The following is a 16,635-nucleotide window of genomic DNA, read 5'->3' as shown; positions in this document are numbered from 1 at the left end:
GTATACGCAATAATTGCATTGAGCTTTGTCTTAACATAACTATAACTGTTTCGCTATGGCCTTAATTATTATACTTTTCCATTGAGAGAGACTATAAAACATTCGACTAATTGACAGTTCAATGGGAAAAGGACGGAAATAGAGAGTGACAGAGAGAGGAAAAGAGATTTTAGGAAATTGAAATGTGCATTGTGTGCAAAGATAACTTTAGATTAGTCGTGTTGAATGTCTAACAGTTTGTTTATTTGTTCAAAACAAACACAAAAGACAATTCAAATGTTTGTACAAAATCGATTCAATTAATAATAAGTACAATAGAAAGCACTCAACGTATTCTATATTTATTTGCCAGATCAATATCTATCTAATTTAATCAGCTCACAAGCAATCAATTTTAATTATCTTAAGAACTTATTGTGATCTTAGTCAACTAGTTTTAAGAAAACGTTGATTTTTATCGAGTCTTTGTCTACCTACTCCATTGCATAACGGTGAAAATTAAATTAGTCTAACCACAAGGTAGACAGGGAAATTTTGTTGGTCGAGGAGGGAATGGGAAAATACTTTTAGTAGGCAGCAAAGCAAATTAACTAAGAGGCCAGCTCAAGCTGCTGTTATTAAAAATAAAATGCTATGCCGCTGTGAAAGTTTGCCACGGCAATTTTAATAAACGCGTCAATGAAAGCAAAACAATGACGACAGCAAAGGCAACAAAGGCGCCAACAACAACAACAACAGCAACAACAGCAATAACAACAAGACGAACAACAAGTTAAAGTCAGCGCTAAAAGAAGCCACAATTTGATTAGAGCATTAAAGGACTTTATGCCACAAAGCCTGTAGCGCCACAGGCTGCCTTGGGGCACATTGTAAATGGGAGGGGCAACATCATCAGCGGGAACGGAAACGGGAACGGGAACTAGTCCTGGCCATGGACGTTGACAGATGTGCAATCGCCTGAGCTGGACCCAAAAGCAGACAAAGTTGCCATCAGCTACATTTTCATTTTTACAACACCAATTTTTTGGTATTTCTTTTCTCGTTTTTTTTTTTTCAAAAACTGTCAACGTTTAAATAACGCTGACAATGACAATAAACAAATGCACTGGCCGCCCAAAACACAGAAACTTTAATAAAGGCAGTAAAAAATTACTTATGTTACCGACTAGTTACTACCCTGTATCACAACAGGCATAATCAATAAGTTTGAGTTTACTTTGATAAAAATTTCCGGTGATAAATCAACAATTTAGTTATATTAGAGTGTATTAAAGTAAGACAAATAGCTTATATTAAGCTCGGAAATAACATAAAAATAATTTTAAAAAAATTCTTGACATACATACGTAATATATTGTATTAAAAATTCAAAATCAGCACAGTTTTTAGAACAAATACGCTTATACATATTTTAGAAATGATATTCATTAAAAAACTTTATTTGAGGTTATATTTTTTATAGTTAAGAAAAATATTTAAGATAAGAAGACATTTCAAATGCGAATTTCTAAAACAAGGGCAATATTTTTTTTTGAGTGTTTAGTTAAATATTAGGAAAATTAAAAATATTATTGCTTAAATAATACTGATTAGAGTCATTTAAAGCAAAGCATATATACCTTTTTTTTGACTAGGTACAGGATATAAAAAAGTCAAAGCGTAACTTTCTGAAAGTCGCACAGAAGCGAGGCAATAGACAACACAGCGTGTGGAAAAGAGAGCGGTGTGTGTGTGTGTGTGTGTGTGTGTGTGTGTGTGTGTGTGTGTGTGTGGGCGTCTGGCATACTGGACGGCGGACTTTGACGCCAAAAAAGTTTTCAAATTTAATAACTTTAAAACACAGTAGGAAAGCAAAAAAAAAAAAACAGTTGACGTCGGATAACGTATATTTTGAAAGCGGGACTCGTCACTTATTTTAAGCTGGTCAATTCGCAAATTGAGGACTGTTGACATGTCATTGACATTTGTTTACAACAAAACTACATGCATAATCAAAGGAGCAAAGTAATATGTTGAGAGTTAGCACATACGTGTCTAGAAATATGTTCGGCAGAGAGTTTTCGTGTGCCACTTAAGTGGCAGAGAGTCGAGCGGCAAGGAGCTTTAAGAAAGGACTCGCTACAATGGATTATGGCCATTGGCTGCTGCAGCTGGCCATCCACATGCTGTTGGGTAAGTTTGGCAACGGCTTTAAAGTCTAGTCTTTGACTTGGGCCGGTTGTAATAATAATAATAATAAAAATATTTGAAACTTTTCATTTTATTGCCTTTTGCTTTTAATCCCTTTAAGCCGGCCAACCTTTTTACGACAAAGTCGTCGACGTGGGGCAACTTTTGCGGTTGCCTCACACACACACACGCACAAACGGGTGACCCGGACCTCTGGCCTTGCCCCGGTGTCCGCCCCTTTATCGGCGACACCATGAAAAGTCATTTAGGCATTTCCGTTTCCGCTTTGCGCTTTTGTGCACTTGGCTTTTGTTGTTGTTGCCCGTCCCGTCCAAAATTAGCATAGCAATAAATGTGTTTGTTGCCTTTTGTTTGGGTGCCCGTGTCTGTAAATATGGCTCGAAGAGAAACCGCATAAATTTATGCAAATTTCATGCCACTAAATTGTTTTTTAAATACACTTTCAATTATTGCGCAAAACACAAAACAACAAATGCCACTAAATTGGCAACAAATGAAACTCAAATCGTTACATTACAATCATAATAATTGTGTTTCATGAGTCTAGATATGTTCACTTATTTCGAATTGCCTATTATTATTATTATTGGCTTTCCAATCCGATTTTCAACGTATACAAATGGCAAATAAATTGTATTAGAAGTCAACTGGCCGAAATGCATTTGTAATTGGATTTTCTATTGCACTTCGGCTTGTGTCACTTGCTGTTTTTCCCAACATCTTTCACTTTCCAAGTGCAATTTTTCAGCTCCTAGAACGAATAACGAAGCTGACAGGAAAAACAAAGCAAAGAAAAAGCAAAACTTACGTAAAAATAAAAGAGAAAATATAAATGAGAATTGTATATATGATGGCACGAGGGCAAATAAGCCAGCTGAGCATTTAAATGTATTTCTCTTCAAGAGCCAACACAAAAGAAATAGAATAAAATATGAAAATTCAAGTATTTTTGAAGATTTTAGTAACCACACAATTTATTTATGTTATCAGTAATATTTCTAGTAAAAAAAATGTTTTATTTATAATATAATTATGACTATAACTAAAACTCAACTATTATATATTTAATTATTTTTATATATTAAAAAATTATGAAAATTATATAGCTCGTTTTAAATTATATCTTTAAAAATTTCTTGTATATTTTCCACTCATTTATTGTTTAGTTTTTCACACATTAAACAAAATTTTTAACTTTCAAGCTTTTTATCATTCTTAAGTGAAGCATCTCTCAGAGGACAGTGAAAAGGAAAAGCAAGAAAATTTACATAAAGCAAACATAAATGTGACAATTTCATTTTGGAGTACGCCTTAAAGGATTTACCCACACAACAGGCATAAAAAACTTGCGCTATATTTTATTTGCACTTCTCTAAAAATTTATAGACGCTTTTAAAATTTACTGCAAACGGAAGTACACTAAGAGACGAAGGCCAAGACGACAGCAGTTTGCTGGCAAGGACATGCCGAGAGTATAAATATTTGGCTACAAGTGCCTGGCATATAGACGAAGCGACAAACCGACGAATCGACTGACAGTTCAGTAGAGCAGCACTCAGAAACGCTTGCGTCGAGTCCCATAAAGTTTATTTAAACAAATTGCCTATTTTACAAGTGTCTTCAATTTTATTAAGTGTGCGATTTGGGTGACAGAGTAAATGATGTACACCCACATCCAGCCATATATGAAGGAGCAGCATATGGCTGGCTGGTTGAGTTTGTTTAAGTTTCAGCTCAGAGTTCAACTGTCAACTGTCATGTGGCCAAAACTGACACTAATGTGAACACTGTGAAGACTGTGAGTCAGTTGCGCAAAAAGTGGCATGCAACTAAGCCAAAGTCAAAGCCGCCAGACGCCAATGTGGAAAATCAAGTTTAAACTTCGATGTTTTGCATAGTTGTTGTTATGGCTGGATGGCTGCATACCAAATGGGATTTAAAAACAACAACAACATCAGCTTAGGAATCTCAGCTTTAGTTCAGACAGCGTTCGTCGCATAGTTTGCCAGACAACATCAGCAGCAGCATCTATTTATTTTTTTTTTGTATTTTTTCTCTATTTTTTGTTATTATGCCATTTTTCCTAGATGCTGCTCGTTTTGTGAGCCATTTAGCTGCTCAATTTTTTGTTGGTGCTGCGCAACTACGCTTTACTGAGATTAGCATCTTTATTTGTGTTCGCTTGCCACAAGTTGAACCCAGAGAAATGCGGGAGAAAAAATAAGATCCGCCCGCTTGGACTGCGTATGCCTCAAAGCGTTGTCGCATTTATATGCAAATTATAGATGCTTGGCATTTCTTTATTCGTCGGCCTGTACAGATTTGTCTGCTTTGGCGTTTATCGTAAGCAGCGAATGTTTCTAGCCAGATTTAAATTGGCTAAAGCTGCAGCAACGATGCCACTACAAACAAAATCAGACTCCCAATAAGCATAAGCATAAGAATCAGAGGCCAGAGCAAGTTTTGTGTTGCCTACTTTTCAAAGCAGACAATTTGCATTATCCAGTCAAGAACAGAAACTATGTTGTCTTCTTCTATATGCCTTAAGGTAACGAAAAGAAGGAGCGCGCTCGACAGTCGAATACCCTGTGTCTAGGCTCTTAGATTGGATGACCTTGCAGAACTCTGTATTACATTTTAGACTCAATTTTCCAATGCCAGCTATATGATAAAGTGGACCTATTTTAATTAAATTTGGTCAGACTATATAAGACCGGATCCAGATGCATATTTTGCCAGATTGGTTGAGTTATCTCAGAAAACAAAGACGTTTTCAAACTAAAAGATTAATTTCAACTGAGCGTTTCTATGGCAGCTATATGATATAGTGAACCGATTTGAATCAAATTTTGTTAGGATGTTTAAGAACAAATTTTAAGCATATTTTGTCAGATTAGTTGAGTTATCATGGAAAACAAAGAAGTTTTTCAAACTAAAAGTTTATTTTCAACTGAGCGTTTCTATGGGAGCTATATGATATAGTGAACCGATTTGAACCAAATTTTGTTAGGATGTTGAAGCACAACTAAAATGCATAGTTTGTCTGATAAGTTAAGATATCTCAGAAAACAAAGAAGTTTTTCAAACTAAAAGTTTAATTTCAACTGAGTGTTTCTATGGCAGCTATATAATATAGTGAACCGATTTGAATCAAATTTTGTTCGGATGTTTAAGAACAACTTAAATGCATATTTTGACAGATTGGCTCAGATATCTCACAAAACAAAGAAGTTTTTCAAACTAAAAGTTGATTTTCGACTGAGCGTTTCTTTGGCAGCTATATGATATAGTAAACCGATTTGAATCAAATTTTGTTAGGATATTTAAGACCTACTTTAAAGCATATTTTGCCAGATTAGTTGAGATATCTCCAAAAACAAAAAAGTTTTTAGTACTATTACTTGAAACCAATCGTTCCTCTTATAATCATTAGACTAAAAGGTGCTGTAAGTTCATTCGAAAAACGCCCCCCAGAAGGGGCGTGGCAAAATTTAAAAATAATCTTGATCTGTCTAACATTATAAGGAGTCTACATTTCAAATTTGTTGTTCCTAGCTCTTACCATCTCTGAGATCCTTTTGTTCATACGAACAGAGAGACAGACACTCATGGCTATATCGACTCGGCTGTTAATGCTGAACAAGAATATATATACTTGAATTGCCTCTTTCTGTCTGTTACAGGGTATAAGAAAAACAAAAAGAAGAACTGCCTCTTGACTTTCTTTAGGCATTTTCACGGCGTGCAACTTTCAACCTTGTTAACCACAAGCGAACAGCTGTGCAACAATCTCAGACAAGCAAACAGACAAAGGCGTACTTATAAGTAAGTAATATCAACAAACATACACATAGACAGACATGCAGACAGACAGACAGACAGACAGACAGACGGACAGACAAACAGACAAGGCAAATTGATGTCTTGAATTGGCATTGGAGTTGTCGTTGTCGTTGTTGTTGTTGTTGTTGTCGTTCTCTTCGTCGTGGTTGTCGTTGTCGTTGTTAGCTGGAAACTTTATCTCAAGTGCGTTGATTGCCGTGCAAAAAAGTTGTCTCTGCTGTGTATTTTATGTACTTATTTTTATTATTTACATATACACAGACACTACACCCACACAAACATCGAGTGCTTGGTCACAGATATAGCTGTCATGCCTCTTGCCGTGCAGGTGAACTTTTCCCAATGCTTTCCCCTGCCCCCGTCGGTTGACTGTTTGCTGTTTTCAGTGCTCTGAGGCTGTCATTAAGCTGCGGTTGCCACTGCCATTTACAAATGTGTTTGCCATTGTCATTGTTGTTGTTGTTGTTCTAGCTGTTGTTGTTGTTGTTGCTGCGGCGGTTGTTTGTTGTGCTATGTTGCTGCTAGTCGGCAGTTTTGACATGCTTGAAAAGACTCATGTCAGACTGAAACTCAAACTCAGAATCAGAATCAGACTCAGACTCAGTCTCAGCATGCTGCACGCAACATGCAACATGCCAAATGCAAGATTTACCTCCGATAAATTCCCTGTTTGCCCGCCAGGCTCTATTGTTTGTTTATTTATCGAAACTTTAAGCAAGTTTGCATTTGAAGTCGTTGTCGCTTTTGTGATACCCGCAATAAATGAGAGGGTATATTGTGTTCGTTGAAATGTATGTAACAGGGAGAAGCCTATAAAAGAAGAAGCCCTATAAAATATATATATTCTTGATCAGCTAACCACTATCTATTTTCTCACGTAATCGCAGCAAGATCGGACAAATAGAACAGCAGTAATAGCTAACCAAAGTTCAAAATGCACGACAAACTCCTTAGAGTATGCAGTAGATTTTATATTTTGGAAAAAACTTCAACTTTTAAGTACTTTACAAATATTGAAAAAGGTAACGGGTATCCTATAGTCGGAATCTCGACTATAGCCTTTTCGACTTGTTTCTTTGTTTGCTGCAAGTAGAAAATAAAGCTCAAAATTCTCAGTCTGCAATCTGTCACGAGCTATTTAAATGTGTTGCTGCCAGAAGATTTTGGCTATATGTATTAATTGTGCAAAATATTTAACAATTTTCCGTGTTTAACCAACTCTCACATTCTTCGTAACTTTTTGGTGCCACACCTCGGAGTTATTTCAACTGTAAAGTGCAACAAATTAAATTCAGTGAGTGTTGCTCGTTGCTTGTTGCTGCTGCTGTTACCTAATGCCATTTGCAACGCCAGGCAACAAAGAGAGAGAGAGAGAGAGAGAGAGAGAGACGGAAATAGAGAGCAAAAATTATGCAGACAAGTCGCAACTTGTCGTCTCTCGCTTGGCTCAAATTTGTTGCTTATCATGCTGCACAGTACTACGATTTTGGCCAACTGCAGCGACATGGCCAAGATTATGGAAATTTCACACAAGTTTCGCACAACAAGCCGACAAGTGGCAACTTCAAGCGACGCGTTTGGCATTTAGCGCAATAAACAGTTGGCCCACTTGCAACAACAACAGCAACAGCAACAGCAACAACAGCAATAAGAAAAACACAAACAACAAGAAAAACGTAAATGCAACTAATGATATTAACCACTTTTTTCTGGCATTTCCTTTTCCTTTTTGTCCGTCTGCTTGCAGATAAAAACGTTCTACGAATTTGTAGAAACCCACGCGCGGTTTTCATTTTGTTGTTGTTGTTGTCGTTGTTGTTGTTGAGGGAAAGCGTTTAGCAGCTGAAGTTGTTGCTGTGTCATTTAGATGTTGAGCATTTTTACAAGTTCATTCAATTAGGAGTTGTGCGTCAGTTTTTTGTACTGCAAATTGTCTCGTTTTTTCTTTCATTTCGTTTGTCCCTTTTCCTCTTTCTTTTTGTTTTCTAGTAATTTCATTTATGTTAATTTGTCTATGCTTTAAACTTTAGACTTTAACTTACTTAAGTCTTTAAAATTTAAAAACTAAATATATTGCAAGAGCTTCAGCTTTAAGATGCTTAAAGTATAAAGTTCTTAGGCTAAATTATAATTACATAAATTACTTATTTTAAAAAATTATAAAAAGAAAAATTACAATGACTTTTAAATAAAATTCAAATTTTAAAAATTTAAAAAAAACTTTTACTTAAATTTCTTATTTTATATAATATAAAAAAAATTAAGAACGTCATCAATGAAGGCATCATTTGTTATTTTATAAATAAAATTCAAATTTTAAAAATTAAAAAAAAAACTATTACTTAAATTTCTTATTTTATAAAATATAAAAAACATTAAGTGCATCATTTGTTTAAAAATCAGAAAGTTTAGATAAAAGATTATCTAAAAAAAAAATTTTAAAATAAAATCCAAATTTCAAAAATTAAAAAAAATAAATACTATACCATAAAAAAGTGTTTTTTTTTTTTGTGTCATATGGGGCTGCAAAATGTGAATTTGGTCTTAGTAACTTTTCGACTGTTGCCTAGTGTAATCATTCAGCTCTCACACCTTATTTTACAGCTACAATTTGCAATCTATTTATTGTTTTTCGTAAATACTTTGAGCTGTATATATGCATATGTTTATTTAAGGAATTAATCGTTTCACAACAACATAATCTCTCCCATTGTACAAGTTTAAATCTGACGAATGTAAAAACATTTGCGACATTTTTTTTATGACATTTTGCATCATTTTATCTGACATTGTTTTTATTGTGCGAGCCAAGCTAACTGTACTGTATCTCTGTCTCTCTCTCTGCTTTGATCTCTTTTGCAGTTACGCGACGCATTCAGTGTCTACTTGTGACTGACATCAATGTGCCACAAATTGTTGATTTTCGTGATAACGTGACATTATCCTGCAGCTATGACATGAGTGGTCACACGTTAAATTCGGTTAAGTGGTACAAAAACGACAGCGAGTTTTTTAGGTAAGTACTCACACAGCCAGACAGACAGACAGTGGGTGTATTTGCTTGAGTGTGTGTGTGTTTGTGTGTGCTTTTGTTATTTATGATATTTATTTTGTTATTTTTGCTGCGAGGCTGCACAGCTGTCAAATGCATTGAAATCTGTGCCATGACCGGAGGCCTGAGCTTTTCTGACGTTCAACAACACAGACACACAAACGTAGTCATAAACAGTCGTCGACAACACCACACACACACACCCACACCCACACTCACACACTCACAAGTATTTGCCACACACATAAATATGTTCATTGTCAGGCGACTTTCTTGCCTAATTAATTATTAAATAAATTAATTTGCGTTGGTTCGTTTATGCTATGGTAAATTAATTTAAATGTCCTTTCATATGCTCGTATATACAATGTACACCATATAAAATACTCTGTGGTGAGTGCTTTACGGATTTGGCTTTACGGTTTTACGGTTTTGTCACAGCCATCACTTGCATCATTCACACATCAGTTACACACTTACTCGTATTTTAAACTTGATTGCTAAGAGACATTTAATATTTCATGTGACCGACAAGCACAAAGGCAACTAATTGTCCAAAAAGCAGTTATTTGCTTATGACCATACTCAGAAATGGCTATAAATGATTATTAAATGATCGAGTCAAGCACTTTGAAAGACTGACTTCATCATCATGATGCAAATATTTATTATCATTATCATAGAAGTATTTGCGAGTGTTTGCACTGCAATAAGCTTCAACTTAATGAAAAATCTCAAGAGACTGCTTCGCGTTTTGCTTAATTAAAAATGAGAATGAGCAGTGGCACTTAGGTGTACTGCGCACACACACACTCACACTCGCACACACATGCTTGTCAGACAGGAGACTGGATGCAACTCCTGCGCTTACAGTGAGAGCAAAACCAGGGGAATGGGGCAGGAATCGTGGCAGCACAGAGGGTGCTTGTTTAGCGCAAGTTTTAATTAGACAGCAGCAGCACATGAAAGTCAACTAAAGCCAATTGCAATTTTACTTGCACTTACAGCGCAAATGCAAAACAAATTTCAAAATAAAACTCTAAGCTGATTACGAAAAGTTGCTGCAACCTAATCAGGAATACATACGATAAATACTAGCATAAATAAAAATAAATTACATTTTCATACCCCAATAAGTCCTATTTAACATACAAATTAAGCGTGCTCATTAACTAAATTAAATAAGAACCAACTTAATTTTAAATTTCAATCTATTAAATCCAAATAAATTTGTATTATCTACAACAATGCGAATGCTGCAAAGCTTTGCACATCAAATGTATCTTAATGCCGGCTAGTGAAAAAGAGGCATTAAATGCAAAAAAAAAAACAGCACAGACAACTATAATAGATGCCACAAAATCCCTTGTAACGAGCCACATTCACACACAAAGAAGTAAGAGCAATGGCAAAAAGAGACTCAAGGCAGGCAACCGTTTATATTGCTTATCAAATTTGTTGATTTGCTGCCGCAGCAGTCGCCGCCTAAGCCGCAAATAATTCGCATCCTCTGCCTATCCCCTTGGTCCTAGACAATCAACAAACGCCTGGCTAACAGCTATTAACAAGTAGCGCACAAAGCGACTTATCAACACTACAACAGCCCACAAAAGTAGGCAACATTTTTTGTGTGCTTCGCCTGGCCTTGGGGTAGCTACTTAAATATACCCTGTAAGATGACCGCTACGAATCGGTTGCTACCAGTTGTCTTTTTAAACTTATATAATAATTACAAATATCCAACTGTTGAAACATTTAATAATATTTTCAATATGACCAGGTTTTTATACCTCTAAGTAATTCATTTGTTGTTAGATCTTTCTTTAATATTTTTTTTAATTTTAATAATTGTTTTCTAATTTTATTTTATTTAAATTTTAATTTTAAATTTACCATCATCATAGAACCATGGCTTCGATATTCCAAAAATAATCAAATTTTCTAAATGAACAAAATACAGAATAAATAAAGAGGCCAAGCCATGATAGAAATGACATTCCGCTTGAAAATCGGTATAGTTTTGTCAAAGTTATGACAGTTCAAAGTTGCTGAAGCCTATGACCTGCCAACTTTACAAGTCAAAATATTTCTTAATTTTGACATGATTTTTTACAAAAAAATTAAAGGCTCCAAAAACAAGTTTAAAGTTTCGTTATATACTAATTACGATATAAGGAGATGGTTTAAAGTAAAAACTTAAGATTTAGGAATTTGAATTTTCAAAATTTCAAAGGGGGGACCCTTACCATCAAAATCGAGTCTTGGTCGAAAATAATTGAATTTTTTAAATGAATAAAATTTGAATACAGAATGAATTAAGAGGCCAAACCATGATAGAAATGACATTCCGCTTGAAAATCGGTATAGTTTTGTCAAAGTTATGACAGTTCGAAGTTGCTCAAGCCTCTGATCTAGCAACTTTACAAGTCAAAATATTTCTTAATTTTGACATGATTTTTAACAAAAAAATGAAAGGCTCCAGAATCAAGTTTAAAGTGTCGTTTTATACTAATTACGATATAAGGAGTTGATTAAAAGTAAAAACTTGAGATTTAAAATTTTGAATTTTCAAAATTTCAAAGGGGGGACCCTTACCATTGACAAAGAACCATGGCTTCGATGATCGAAAAATTATAAAATTTTCTAAATACAAAAAATTTAAATGCAGTATGAATTAAGAGAGCAAATTATGATCAAAATGGCATTCGGATTGAAAATCGGGTCAGTTTTCTTCGAGTTATGACAGCTGGAAGTTTGTCAACTCTTTCGTTACGTTTCAGTTACGGTTTCAGTTCCGGTACCAAAAATGAAACGGTTAGTTTCGGTTAACGGTTCCGATACCGCTTTCCAGTGTTATTACCTGAAATAAAAGTTTTATATTTTTGTTTGGCATCTAATTATTAAGCTTGATTTTTATTTATGGAAAAGAGATCTGTTGCCTTGCCTACAACATTGCAGGTAACTCTGTCAAAAAGTCTCAACTAACATATTATCGTTAGTGCTTTTAAAGGGTATTTTGCAGTCAGTCTCTAGACAAAACCAAGGCATGTTTATTTATGTGCTAGGGCCATTTTGGCTGTGTGGTATTGGACAAGCTTTCCACTTGAACACTTTTGTTGTAGATTTTTATACACATCGATTCAATACGAATTTGAGGGATTAATGAGAAACAATCTACAATACAAAACAAATTGAAGAAATCTCCCAAGTGAGCTTAACACACACACACACACACACACACAGAGACAGAGACACACACGCTTGGACGCTCAGTGAAGTCAGTTGAGGTTGAGTGCATGTAAGCCACTTGTCTGAAAATCTCCATTTCCTGGCCTGGTTTCGTTTATGGCTTGAAAGCTTTTAGCCAGCCTATGGGCCGATTATCAGCTGACCATTTGACCATTTAAGAAAAAAAAGGATACTAAATGAAAGCTGGCGCAATTTGCGAGCCATTTGGCCAGCGCTCAAAGGAAACCAATGCCTAACCCTTTTACTCCTTCCAATGATTTCTTCTCTCCCCTTGGTACACAGATATGCGCCGCTAATGCAGACCGTTTTCCGAAAGTTCCCGGTGCAGGGCGTGCAATTGATCGATGATAGCTACGAATGCAATGAATCCTCGTGCCGTGTGGAGCTTAATTTATTGGGCGTCAAATCATCGGGCGCTTACAGGTGCGAAGTGTCCGGCGATGCGCCCCACTTCAAGCTAACCGCACGCTCCGCCAACATGAGCGTTGAGGGTAAGTCACAGCCGCCCACGAGGCGTATAAATAATGTTATGTAATTTCAGTTGTTTGTCTTAAATTAAACTGCATAAGAGTGTGTGTGTGTGTGACTCTCTCTGTCTGTGTGTGTGTGTGTGTGTGCGTATACATAATGCAAATATTTTTCCGCTATCCATTGGCAATCCCCGCTGCGGTTCTGCACAGCATAAACCGAGTAAAATGTGTAATTTCCGTGATATTTTAATGGTAAACAACGTGGGAAGAAAACGGCAAGAAGCATGCAGAATTGTTTGCATATATGCATGCTCTACATATGTATGTCTGTATGTGTGTGTGTTTGTGTGTGTGTGTGTGTAGCTGACTGCGGGCCAAAGTGGCTGCTGCATCGTGCAACGGCCGGCAACACGCACAGGCAGGATAAGCAGTCCGCCAGCAGGATGTATTCGTATTCGTGCTCCTGAAAGAAACGGCAAGCGAGCAGCCAGCTGAACGTTTTCATAAAATGTAACCAAGAGATGCATGTGATTCGCATCCCCAGCCACACACATATACAACACACACACACACACACACACACACGCACTGTGAGCTGGCCAACAACAAGGACGCTAAAATAGCGAACAGGAATCGCGCTTGCTTGCTTCGAGTCTGCGGGTGTGCGAGTGTATATGGGTGTGAATGTGTGTGTGTGTGTGTGTGTGTGTGTGTGTGGGTGTATTGGTGTGCGCCTCTGTGATTTACGGCAGCACTTTATGCTTAAAAAGGATATCGCTAAAATGAAAAGCTCCGCTGCCGAGCGCCGAGTGCCGAGTGCCTCGTGTCTTCTACTGTCTCCCTCGCAGGACCTCATTCCACATCGATATATGTATCTGTGAATACGTGTGTGTTTGTGCATGCTTCTCATTTTATTCTTGCTTTTACTTTTCCCACACACTCGCACACACAGCAGGATGTTTCAGCGCGTCCTGCTGCTGCTGCCTGCGCTCGCTGCATGTGTTTTATGATCATCTATTTTTCCGCTGATATAAAATAAATATCTTGTAGCTACGCTGCGTACATGGGGGCTTGCTGCCAGCGCTGCTGCTGCTGTTGCTGAAATATTTTTAAAAATTTATCAAAAGCAAATAGAGAAGTTGTAAAATAAACAACAGGAACAGCAGCAAGGAATGTTCTGGGTTTATACAACCGAACAAAACAAGCAACAAACGCAACTGAGGCAACTGAGGCAACAAGGTGCACAATTTGCATGTTCAATGCACATTTAATATTAGCCCAAGAAATGTCACGAAAACACACAGGATACGAGTATTCTCAACTAGTTCACTTGCAGCAGCTTCTGGTTTTCTTAGTGTCCTTTCTGAAAGTCGTTTATCAGTTAATGTTTCAAGTGAAAACGAAATAAAAATATTTATATTATTATTTGCAAATTTTGCATAATTAATTATTTAATTAGCTACCAAAGATAAATGCAGTTTCTTAAACAAGATATTATATTAATTTTGTTTTGTTCTTATAATTTTTCTTTCAAGTTTCAGCTCTGCCCAAAAAAAAATGTTACCAAAGTAACTGAACGATTTTTAATAAAGACAGTTTATAAAAATACTTCCTTAAATATAGATTGTTAATTAGTAATTTTTTGAAAGCAATTTTTTGCTCTCATCGTCATCCAGCTTTGAATAAAGTTTTCAAATTTTAATTAAGTTATTTAATCAAAATAATTTATAAAAATATCGTCTTGAGTTTAGCTAATTACACTGATAAAAAAATGTTCTAAAATCAAGATTTTAGTCTCAAAACTAAGATTTTTGGTCTATAATTCTTAAATTAAGAGAACACAACTTGATTTGAAGAACATTTTAAATAAGACCAAGTTCTTATCTTAAGAATAAATTTTCTTAAAATTAAAATAAAAAATAAAATTAAATAAAAATTATTTTCTATATTTATAATTTTTTTTTTTTTTCAATTTTGATTAATTTACATTTTATTCTGCTTTAGTAATTTTTTAAATGTTATTTTAATTTATGACGAGTGGGATTCGAACCGCCGCCTACTGCTTCAGATTATTTAAGACTATTTAGATTAATAATCTTAGTTTAAGTAATTTAATATTTGTTCTTGATTTTATAAGTTGTTCTTTTTTTTCAGTGCAATCGAAAATTTGGTATAAATAAGCAATTAATTTATTCCAGTTGTTGCCAAAAGTTATCAAAGCAAAAAAAATAGGCTGAAATGACGGCAATTTATAGAAAAAAAGAATTTTATTTAGTTTAGATTATTAACTAGTAACTGTTTAAAAACAACACATTTATTTTAATTTCTCTGCCTTTCAGCTCTACCGCAGAACAATCCGCTCATCAGCAGCTTTCACTCCATGTACCGATTCGATGATTTCGTCCAGGTCAACTGCAGCACTGACTTCTCCAGTCTCTTGACCAAAATAACCTGGTACATAAATGGTGTTAAGGTTTGTAATACTCTTACTCTCATTCACTTTCAATCTCAAACACACTATGTACTTTGTTGCAGGCTTCTTTGGTGGATCTGCAGCCGATGGTGGAGACAACAATTGCAGCACACGATTACAATCTGAGACGCGTCATATCACAACTGAACTTTTATGCCAATGATCCACGTTTTCATCAGCAGCGACTAGAACAACAGCGTGTTGTTAACCCAATGCGTTTGGGCCTAGATCTACGATGTGTGGCAGAGATTGAGAGTTATCCACAGTTGGCGCGAGAGACGAGCCTGCATGCGATACTCTTTCGAGATGATATCGATCTGAAGAATCAGAAATTGTTAAAATCTGGTAAGTGGAGCAAACGTGCAACGCGGTTGCACTTAATGCTCTCGACCGCAATTACAGTCACCGCCAAAGTGAGGCATGTTGCATGTGGCAACGGCTAATTAAAAATTAAAATAAATGCATATCGAAACACAGTGACAGCGGTCGCATATTTGGACAATTTATAATACAAATAAATAAAGTTTTCCTATCGCTTTCTCTCTCTTTTTTTGCATTTTGCATTTTGTATTTCTATCTCTCTGCAGCCGCACCAGGTGTCGCTTTGATCGGCGCTCACCTGCTGCTGGCAGCGGCAACCGCAGCGATAGCCGCCATCAGCACACAGTGGTTATTTTTGCCACTGACATTTCAATATGGCGGACGGAAGTTGACGCGCTACAAAATGGCGACCGGCATGTCAGAAGATGCAACTGTAACAAGCCATTAGAGTGTTTGTTTGATTGTTTCTGTTTTGTATTTGATTTGTGTACATTTTTAGCTTTAAGCAACTGAAATGCACGTGAGAATTTACAACTATAAATTACAACTACAACTACAACTGATATGTACGATACATATATGTATGTCACTTGATATAAAATTAAGCCGCGACAAGCCAACTGTGTAAATAGCCTGTAAGTATGCAATACAATTAAAATTCATCAATAAATATGCAAGCAACGCGTTAGTTTTACTTCCTTAACCGCATTGACCAATACAACGGACCACAATATAGCGCATATACTTGTATATAGAATCAAAAGTGCCTTTAAATACGCCACTGCCATTTTAAGCCCCGTTAAAGGGTATACTACACCAGAGTCGACTGATTAATCAATCAAAATATAACTTATTTAATTAATATATAATTTTTTTTTGAAAAGTGTAAATAACAAACTTAAGGCTGAATAAGTTTCGTGAAGTACGGCCACACTGTTTAATTTTGGTAAAGTTTTATAGGGATTAACTTAATTATTTTTTCTTTTCTTTAGAAAAATATATAAAATGGGTATTTAGATAAAGTTAAAGTGGATAAG

At 35.8% G+C, this 16,635-nt stretch overlaps 1 protein-coding gene across 1 annotated transcript; it reads left to right on the top strand.

Annotated features, from left to right (window-relative positions):
* The first annotated feature begins 1,849 nt into the window (after positions 1-1,849).
* Positions 1,850-16,279, top strand: LOC117790704. Its single transcript, XM_034630238.1, has 6 exons — positions 1,850-2,172; positions 8,896-9,049; positions 12,617-12,825; positions 15,144-15,277; positions 15,340-15,622; positions 15,865-16,279. The coding sequence occupies exons 1-6, from the start codon at positions 2,124-2,126 to the stop codon at positions 16,044-16,046; spliced, it is 1,011 nt and encodes a 336-aa protein (XP_034486129.1). The 5' UTR covers positions 1,850-2,123; the 3' UTR covers positions 16,047-16,279.
* The last annotated feature ends 356 nt before the right edge of the window (positions 16,280-16,635 follow it).

The sequence above is a fragment of the Drosophila innubila genome (assembly GCF_004354385.1).
Source record: "Drosophila innubila isolate TH190305 chromosome 3R unlocalized genomic scaffold, UK_Dinn_1.0 2_E_3R, whole genome shotgun sequence".
In the NCBI taxonomy this organism is placed as follows: Eukaryota; Metazoa; Arthropoda; class Insecta; order Diptera; family Drosophilidae; genus Drosophila; species Drosophila innubila.
Note: the sequence above shows the minus strand (reverse complement) of the source record. Positions and strands in the feature narration are given on the sequence as shown.